Genomic DNA, 9,401 nt, shown 5'->3' on the forward strand with positions numbered 1-9,401 from the left:
AGTTGAAGGAAAGAAAAGGATGGAGAGAGGGGAAATAGGATGTGGGGGTAGAAAGCACATAGGAGACTAGGGGAAGAGGGCAGAAGGCTGAAGATCAAGGAGGGGGTCAAGCAGGGCAGAAAGTTCAGGAAATGGTATGGCAATAAGTGGAGGTAGCTGGACAGGAGGGCAAGGGGTTCAAGAGGAGGATAGGATCCTGATGAGCAAAGCAGGAGGATGTGGAAGAAGCCAGGAGGCTGAGAGTGAAGGTTGAAGACTGGGTGGATAGAAGAACCATTGTCATGAGTGAGAAAGAGGCCAGAGTCTCAGGGAAGACCATGAAGAAATGGGAGGATGTGGAAAGAGGACCCATCTTTTCCCAAGTAGGAGGCTTCCTGGGAGACTCAGAGTTAGGATCAGGAAATTCAAATTAGCATAACTTTAGGGGTTGAAGTGACACTTGTTTGTCACCAGGAGCACCCCAGAGGCCAGAGCTCTCTGATAAGAATAGCATTCTCAGCAGCCTTGGTGGTGGGTCTATGTGCTCTCTGCCAGCACCAGCATATTCCTGAGTCCCAGAGCTCCACTGTCTCTGCCTCAATCATCCTGCCAGCTCCCCCTTGTCCAGCCCACCTCTTCAGGATCACAGGTTCCCCACTAACCAAGCAGCCAGAACAATGTGGTGTTTCTTGTGTGAAAAGTCGTCTGTGCTCTAATGGAATGCTGGGTAATTCTATTCCTGGAGACTGGGTGGTCAGTTGGCTGTGGGTAAACACCGTTGCTGCTCATAAAATTTATTTATTAAAATAACACGAACTCTACCCTTGTTATCTCTCACTGCAGGCGGAGAGTTTGCTGGGATTCATTCTCCAGAAGACTCGGATTAGAAAGCTGAGGGTTTATCATGGGAAGATGGGCCCTTCCCACACTGCTGTATGCTCCCTGGAGTCAGATTTAGGCAGTCTGTGGGCCAGAAGGTTCAAGTTTAACAGTCTCCTTAGAATTCCTAACCTAAGTGTTTGCATTAAAAGAGGCCCTCTGTCCTTATAAAGATAACATGGAAGAGGGGTTCTCAGGGCCCACACCCCTACACCTTCTTCACTGGGGTCATGGAGATTGCTCTCCAGTTGTATTTGGGCCGGATGCTCTGAATTATCACCACGCTGACCATGTGGCCTAGATGAGGAGTGTATCCAGTGGGAAGGTTCAGTGAGCGGAAGGTGAAAAAGATACTGTAGTTCAGCATTCCTTGTCCTTTGTGGATACTGGTCACACACACCTGTCACGAGAAAGTGTGGCAGTGAGTATGGGAAGCCTGAATCCTTGCTCAGCCTCTGTCCCTCCACACTGGCTCTGACCACTTGTGGACCGCACTCTGTCACTGTTACCTGCCCTGCCTGCTTTAACTGCCAACACCTGGGGTGCTATGTTACCCACTTCCCTCCTCAGATTCTTCTTTATACCAGTCAAAGGGGAGGTTCTCTGCTGGCTCTGTCCTGCTCATGAGAGACCATATCCTAAATATTAATTGTCAGTGGCCATTAGCCCCGGTGATTAATGTTGACAGATCAAGGACTGACTGACACAGAAAAACAGCATGAAATGGACTATCATTTCCCCATGTCTTGTCACTCTTGAAGCTTACGACTTCATCTGGACCTTTGGAAAACTCATTTTGAGGTCAGCTCAACCACTGTCACCAGCCTCCAACCCCCCAGTACCCCACTTTCTATTCCCACCTTCAGCACCTTGCTTTCTCTCACCACCTTCCCAGCAATGCTCTCTGGACTGCTAGTTTTTTCTTCCTGCTGTTTTTAAAATATCCCAAGTAATCATCCTCCTAGTAAGCCCTGTGCCTCAGAGCTGAAGTATGTCTGTGTATGTCCTCTGTTACCCTTGGTTACCTCTTTACAAAGTTCTTCCACTTAAATAAATGGCTCAAGGTTATATATGCTTCCATATGTTTGCCTTCCCCAGCACACCCCACAGATAGCTAGTCACAGATATTACCAAAGGAATCTTTGAAACAAGCCAGCAATACAGAAAACATTTACCTACCTCTTCCAGTTGCCTGCATTTTGTGGCCTTCAGTGAGTGTATTGTGATTTTTGATGAATCATGTTGCACAGAATACTCAATATCTAACCAGTCTCCTCCATAAGGCGAGAAACCTAAGATGGCTAAGAGAAAACTGAGTTGAAAATAATTCTACCATTTAATTGCAGTCTCATCTTTACAGGGCTCTGGATATAAGCCATTCTATTTTAACTTTTCTCAAGTAAAATTGCACTGGTTACATTGGCTTGTAACACCATGGTCAAGCGAGCATTAGGTGTAAAGTACAAGTGACTTCTACAACTCCCAGGTAGAATGGAAATTTACGGTTCTCAGACATTGCTTTTCCTCCACTCCCTTTGCAGGGGCAAATGGTCAATAATGGGTCACGATCAGGGTCCTCTTTTGAAGACAGAGTGTCATGTATCCCAGGCTTTCTTCAAGCTAAGCAACTCTCTCCCTTCCCTCCTCTCTCCCTCTTTGTGTATCATCTCTCCTCTCTTTCCATCCATTTCTCCCTCTCTCTTCTTCCCACTCTTTTTGCTTTCCACATTTATCTCTCTCCTATCCTCTCTCTCCCTGCCCTCCTCTCTCCATCTTTGCTTATCATCTCTCCTCCTCTCTTTCCATCCCTTTCTCCTTATCTCCTTCCCACTCTTTTTGCTCTCCACATTTATCTCTCTCCCTCCTTATCTCTCTCCTCCAATCTTCCCTCTATCTCCCCCTCTCTTGAGTTCCATCTCTCTCTCCTACCCTCTCATGTTCCCTTCACCCCCTTTCTCCTACTCTCCTGCCCTGACTCACTTTCTAACAGCTTCTACCTCCCTCCCTCCCCCTTCCCCAGTCTCACTTTCCCTCTCTCCTGTTCTCTCTTCCTCTCCTGGCTCTACCCCTTTCCTTCCATCCCCCTCCTTCCTTCCCCACTCTATACACACCCATACTGTCTTCCTCTTTCTTTGTCATGCCTCCTAGCTCCTTCCTCCACTCTTCCTCTTTCTCTGACTGTCTCAGACTCACACTGCTGTTCTCTCTATATCCCTCCTCCCTCCCTCCTTCTCATTCTTTTCCATTTCTCTTTACCCCATTCTCTCCCATCTCTTTATCTCTCTCTGTATCTCTGGCACCCTGTATCTCTCTTCATCTCTCTCTGTCTGTCCCCCCTCCCTCTTTTCACCTTTTGTTCCTCCCCTTCTCTCTGTCCCCCCCTTTCCCTTTTTCTATCTCTATTTCCTTATCTCTTTCCCACTGTCCCTCCCACTACCTCTGTCCATTTCTGTCTCCAGTCCTTTCCTCCCCCTCTTTCTTTTCCCTCTCTTTTCTCTTACCTTCTCTCTCCCTCCATCTGTCTCCCGTTCCCTCTACACCCCTCTTCTTCCCTCCCTGGACCTCTCACTTTCTATCTCCCAACTTCTCTTCTCACTCTTCTCACAACTTTCACTTGCTCTCTGTCTCCATCCTATTTTCTTCTCCACCATGTCTCCCTCCATACCACTCCTTTTTTTCTCTCTCTGCCTCTCTCTGTACATTTTCTTTATCCCTTTCTCCCTCCCTCTCACCTTCCTTTCCTCTTTCTCATTCTCCCTCTCTCTACCTGCTCCCCTGTTTTATAGGTTCCTGCCTCTCTCTGACTCTTGGTCTCTCTTATTCCTTGTTTTTCAGTTTCTCCCCCACTCTCTTCTTATGACTGTTGCAGCACACTTCCCCAGCTCTCCCTCACCACCTGTCATGCTCTGCACTCCCTCTCTTTCCTTATCTTGTTCTCTTCCTCTACCCTCATCTTTCACTCTCTTACTCATTCTATGCCATACTTCCTCTCTACAAGTCTCTGTCCCTTTCTTTCTTTCTCCTTCCTTCTCTCTTTTCCTTTCTCTTTTCCTCTTTCCCTCTCTCCACCCATCTCTTCCTATCTGCCTCTTTCTCTTTCCCATTTTAACGCTTTACTTCCCTTTCCTCCTCTCTTTCTGCCTTATTCATGCTTCATACTTCCTCTCTCTTCCACCTGCTTCCTTTCTTTCTCAATCTCCCCATCTCTCATTTTCTTCATTGTCTCTTTTCCTTTCTCTTTCTCCCTCTTGCTTTCCCTTTCTTCTTCCATCTCCACTCCCCCACTATTTCCCTTGTTCTTTATCTCCCTCTATTATTGCTCTGTTCTTCCTCTCTCCTTAATTCCCTTACTCTGTCTCCTTTCCTCACTTTCTCTCCCTCCCTTACACTAACACCTTTACTCCCTCAATCATCCTCTCTCCTTCTGCTTTCCTCCCTGCCTCCCAATCTCCCCCTCTCTCCTTCTTCTATTTTTTCTCTCCTTACTTCCTTCACCCTGTCTCTCTTCTTCCTTCCCTTCCTCTCTCCCTGCTTCTTTCATTCCCTCACTCCTCCTATTATTCCCATCCTGCTGACTTCCTGCACGACTTATTTTCTCCATCCTTCTTCCCTCCCTCTTTCTCTTTGTTTCTGTAATTCTCTCTTCATCTTCCCTTACGTTCTTCACTCTCCCTTCTTTACTCCTCTCTCCCTCCATCCTTTTGTTCCCTTACTCTCTCTCCTCCTCCCTCTTTCCATCTCCCTGCCTTCTTCCCTCACTTACTCCTCCTCTCTCCAACCTCACTCCCTCCATCTCCCCCAGTCTCTCTCTCTTTACTTCACTCTCCACTTTCTCCATCCCTCACTTTCTTTCTCCCTCTTCCTTTCTCTCTAAATCTTTCTCCTTCTATACCTTTCATTTCCTCTTTAACTCTCCATCTCATACTCTCCTCATCAGTCCCTCTTTCTACCTATCTCTCCCTCCTTCTTTGCCTTCTTTGTCTCCATAATTCCTCCTCTCTTCCACCCACTTTATGTCTTATATTCTTTTTCCTTCCCTTCCCTTCCACCTTCTCTCTTTCTCTCTCTCTCATTTCTCCTCTGTAATCCTCTCTTATTCTCCCTCCCTCTCTCCCCCTCTCTTTCTTCTGTAGCATTTCCCTTCTTCTCTTCTCCCTGTTTCTTTTCCCTTCTTTCTCCCTCTGTTGGTCTCTCTCTCTCTCTCTCTCTCCACACACACACACACACACACACACACACACACACACTCATGCATGCATACACATGCACAAACACACTCACAGGGACACACAGGATGAATGCACACAGTGTTAGGAACTGGACTCAGCTTATCTGCCAGAAAAGTATGTGTTCCTAAGCTACAGGGTTCATCTCTTTGGCCACAGCACCTTTCAGTATTTTAAAAATACTTTCTCTGTGGCTCACAATCACCTATAACTCTAGTTCTGTGGGTTTTGACACTCATTTCTGAACTCTGTAGGCAACTGTACTAATGGACACAGACACACTCACATACAGACACAAATTTAAATTAAGTAAAGATTTTTAAATGTAAGGATTTGTAATAATTTTACTATCAGAATTCAATACTCATGTGAATGAAAAACTTGTTCTCATTTTACTGGCTGCATTCAACTACTGAGCACCTAATAAATGACAGTGTGACGTTTACAAACATTACCTGTTCATACCTGTATTGTGCTTTATTTTCAGTGCCCAAGATCCATGTCCAATGCTGAAGAGCTCCTGAATGCAGCCCAGCCAAACCGATACAATGCAAATACCCAGCCAATACAAAGACCTCAAAATGTTAAAAGTGACATGTCTTTAAAATGTAAATCAAACCTTTAGAAATACTGTCTAGATAGAAGTAGTATTCATCAGCGATGTAGATGATATCTTTCTTCACATGGGAAACACAAGCAGATAAATATTGGATCTTGCAGTCTGGTTCTCTAGGCCCATCGTCTTCTATGACAACACAAACCTACAAGATAAGGAAGCAGGTATAAAAACATGATCAAAAATCAAAATGGAATCCTGTGTGTCTAAACCACTGCCTGTGGAAGGGCTAAGATAGTAAAGGCTCTGATGGAACCAAAGCTTCCAGATTAAAGTCATCCTCCCTGGTTGCAGGATAGTTTGGCTCACTAGGGATTCTTTCTCTGTTGGGGTCTTTCCAGCTGTCAGTATCAATTCCATTGTCATTTCTCAAAAACTGACCTTTCCTTGAGGAGTGAAATACCAGGTACTCGCCTGTCCACCACCTTATGTTCCCAGGTTGATGATCCACCACACCACAGACCTGTCGGTGTCAGGATGTCATGTAACCTCACAGCCATGGTGCCAAATGAGCCTACCCACAAGCCTCATGTCCAGGCCCCATTACCACAGTCCCTCTCACTTAACACCACAAGGAATTCACACAGATTCAGAATGTTTGTGAGACAGTGGAGACGACCTTTCTATACAACAGAAGTGCAAGGGATTCTCCACCTTGTGGAAGGGGACAGAGTGAGATACAGACCCTCATTCTGACTATATACACCCATTGAATCCAGTCTTGACAAATGTTCAGATGTGACTAAACTGTGATGAGAAACTCGATTTAATACAGGGGTGATTTAGGAATTAGTGTAAAGACTGTATTCTTACTGGACACACAGACCAGAAGATCTGTACCTAACACATCAGCACTGAATACCAGAAAGGTCAAAGGGCAGTGATGTGACAATGACCCATGAAGCCTAAGCCTTCATATATTACCTTTCATAACAGATTCCCAAGTTTGCTTGTTACATGAATAGCTGTGATGCCCATGATCAATGGATGTCAAAAAATAAAAATGGATGCTTTCTCCTGAACACTTCCACTAGCTCCCTCCTGAGAGAATTCTTGGTCTTCTTTCTCCTTTTCCCTTTGCAAGGCTTTAGATGCTCAGAGCCCTTAGAGATCCCAGGAAACAGGCAGCATAGTTAAGGGAAATTCTCACCAAATCTCTGCTCTGAGGCATACTTTCACTACACTTATAAACCATGAAAGTCATTAGATCCTGCACCAGAAATGAGAGAATCCAGGGGGTTGTAAGTGGTAGCTCAGTAAATGTTTCTGAAAGATTGACACAACATTTCAGACAGCCCTTGCACTTTTGTTGAATGTATCCTTGAAAAAAACTGACTTTTACCTGACAAAAGGCAGACAAGCTGCAAGTTGGTATTGTGTTTAAGTGAATCCTGCTGTTTGGACATTGGGACAACACAGGGTTTTACACTGTAATACATGGAACTTAAGATTTGGTATGGTGGCACATAAACCATGCTCAAAAGACTGGGGTTGGAGAAGGCTCTCCACCTAGGAGATTTCACCCCCACCTGCTGCACATTCTCTCTGTCTCTCTCTCTCACACACACACTCACTCAAAAACAAGCAAAGAAGAACCTACAGCCAGAAGGGAGCAGGAATTTGCATTTCATGACTTGCACTATGAGTACTACAGAGAGGTTGCTTTGAATGGGGATAGCAAAGTTAAAAGCCCATGGGAAAAGAGAGTCTTCCCAAACCTATGCAAAGCTCACTTCAGTGGCTTTCAGTTCATGTGATAGTGGGTCTTCCTCTACAAATGCGACGACTTTATCTCCAGCTTGCAGAGGCATAGGGTCAATGAAATCATCTGTGCTGAAGAAGATGCATTCTTCGATCCAGACATAATCATGCCCACAGCTTGTCACAATGCCCTTCACAATCTTAGTGTTTGGTTCACCTGTGAAATGGGGACACCACAGGTGCCATGAATTAATCTCAAGAGCAAATACTGACACTTCAAAGAATCCTCTCCCAAGATGACATGTTACAAACGTCCTCCTGCAAACAGAAAACTGATTTAAGGAGCAAATGGTGAGAGCTGGAAGCAGGATGTGGATCTCTGAAAAAAATTGAAGGCAGAATGTCCACGTTCAAGTTTTGGCTTTGCTATGCTCTGCCCAGGATGACCATGGTTAAGAGCATGAGCCAGGACCCAGATAGCCTTGGTGATAAACACATGTCCTTCCCTCATGTGTAACCCCAAGTACATTTCTTTACCTCTCTGACTATTTTTGCAACCAATGCCTCTTCATTTCTGTTGGAAACTTTAACTGGTACATACATGTTAACCCCCTTCCAAATGTGTCTTGTGCACCTTAGAGGTCAAATGATATTGCTATAACTGTGTCTGCGGGTGGACTTTCTTTAGGGCACCTCAATCACTAAATTAGCCAATAAGTCACCACAGTGAGAGACAGCATGCAGATATTTAAGCGGCTCATCAGAGAGAGACCTGTAGCCACAGATCTGTAATCCTGCTACCTGGGAGAATGACAGAGCAGGATCAAAAGCTCAAGGCCTTCCTAAGCTGCAGATCAAGCACAAGGCCATCCTGGGCAGCAGAGCGAGGAAAGGATGGGAGTGAAGCTCACTTGTCCAGTGGTTGTCCAGCATGAAGAAGACCCTAGTTTTCATCTCAAACACTACAACCAGATAATTCATGAAGTGAATCTGGACCCTTGAGGCCAAGGCTCACACTGTGGGCCTAGACAGGCCTAGGATTAATTCACTATGCAGTTCAGGTTGGCATCAAATTTGTGATCCTCCTGCTTCACACCCAGATGGACTGGTAGGACTGGTACGGAGAGACTAGGGCTTCTCTTGAACGACTGCTCATGAATATTACACACGTTTGGCACGTGGGAAACTTTAACTGGTACATACATGTTAACCCCTTCCAAATGTGAGTGTCTTGTACACCTTAGAGGTCAAATGATATTGCTATAACTATGTCTGTGGATGAACTTTCTTTAGGGCACCTCAATCATTGTAAATCTGCCAATAAGTCACCACAGTGAGAGACAGCATGCACAGTTTTAAGTGGCTCATCAAAGACAGTCCTGTGGCCACAACTCTGTAATTAGGACACTGAGTGCCTGAGGAGGAGTACCTTCCAGTTGTTCCCGGTCTCTTTCGACAGATTCAATCCTCCACTGAAAGAAGTACAATTCTCTACGCAACATCATGAGGAAACGGCTGAAACCGCAGTCAAAGAAGCAGCAGCGGCAGTAGCAGCATGAAGACCTGGATATCATGACCCCCATGGTGCCACTTCCTGACTTTCTCACTCCTGGGAAATGGTAACCAATGCCTACTGGGCAGCCCTAGGGACAGCCACCCTAGTGGCTCAGCAGGAATCCCTTTCGCAGACTTCCGGACAGACTGGTAACCAGTGAGCATTGTTCTACCCACCAACCAATGAGCGCGCTGCACGTGCTCAGGATGCTCCTCTGGCCAATGGCAGGCGCTGGGAGGAGAAACAAAGATCGCCTAGTGCATTATGCTCCTAGCATGGAAAGAACATGGAAATGGTTCACCCTGTGAACCCTGGGGTGTTGTCCTAATCATTGAAAAGAGACAGTTGCAGTGTTTCCTAGGAGGACTAGAGCTGTGACTTAGGCACTGTGGCAGAAATGTGTCCCTGTGTGTAAAACAACATCCAGTAAGCATTCAGCGAAAGG

The 9,401-nt window shown here is 45.6% G+C and overlaps 1 protein-coding gene across 1 annotated transcript; it reads right to left on the bottom strand.

The window, feature by feature from the left end:
* Positions 1 to 1,066: 1,066 nt before the first annotated feature.
* On the bottom strand, positions 1,067 to 8,984 carry LOC110540155 (cancer/testis antigen 55-like). Its single transcript, XM_021626973.1, has 5 exons — positions 8,831 to 8,984; positions 7,434 to 7,618; positions 5,704 to 5,845; positions 2,038 to 2,159; positions 1,067 to 1,258 (listed from the first exon to the last, which is right to left on the bottom strand). The coding sequence occupies exons 1-5, from the start codon at positions 8,982 to 8,984 to the stop codon at positions 1,067 to 1,069; spliced, it is 795 nt and encodes a 264-aa protein (XP_021482648.1).
* Positions 8,985 to 9,401: the final 417 nt, after the last annotated feature.

This window comes from Meriones unguiculatus, chromosome X (assembly GCF_030254825.1).
Source record: "Meriones unguiculatus strain TT.TT164.6M chromosome X, Bangor_MerUng_6.1, whole genome shotgun sequence".
Lineage (NCBI taxonomy): Eukaryota > Metazoa > Chordata > Mammalia > Rodentia > Muridae > Meriones > Meriones unguiculatus.

What these genes read in the sequence shown, in the direction of transcription:
- LOC110540155 (XM_021626973.1), bottom strand. Translation starts at nt 8,984, where the DNA reads ATGGGGGTCATGATATCCAGGTCTTCATGCTGCTACTGCCGCTGCTGC. An exon ending in TCTAGACAGTATTTCTAAAG is followed by an intron (nt 2,160 to 5,703) that starts GTTTGATTTACA and finishes GTTTTCTCTTAG; the next exon opens with CCATCTTAGGTTTCTCGCCT. An exon ending in AATGCAGGCAACTGGAAGAG is followed by an intron (nt 1,259 to 2,037) that starts GTAGGTAAATGT and finishes TTCTCGTGACAG; the next exon opens with GTGTGTGTGACCAGTATCCA.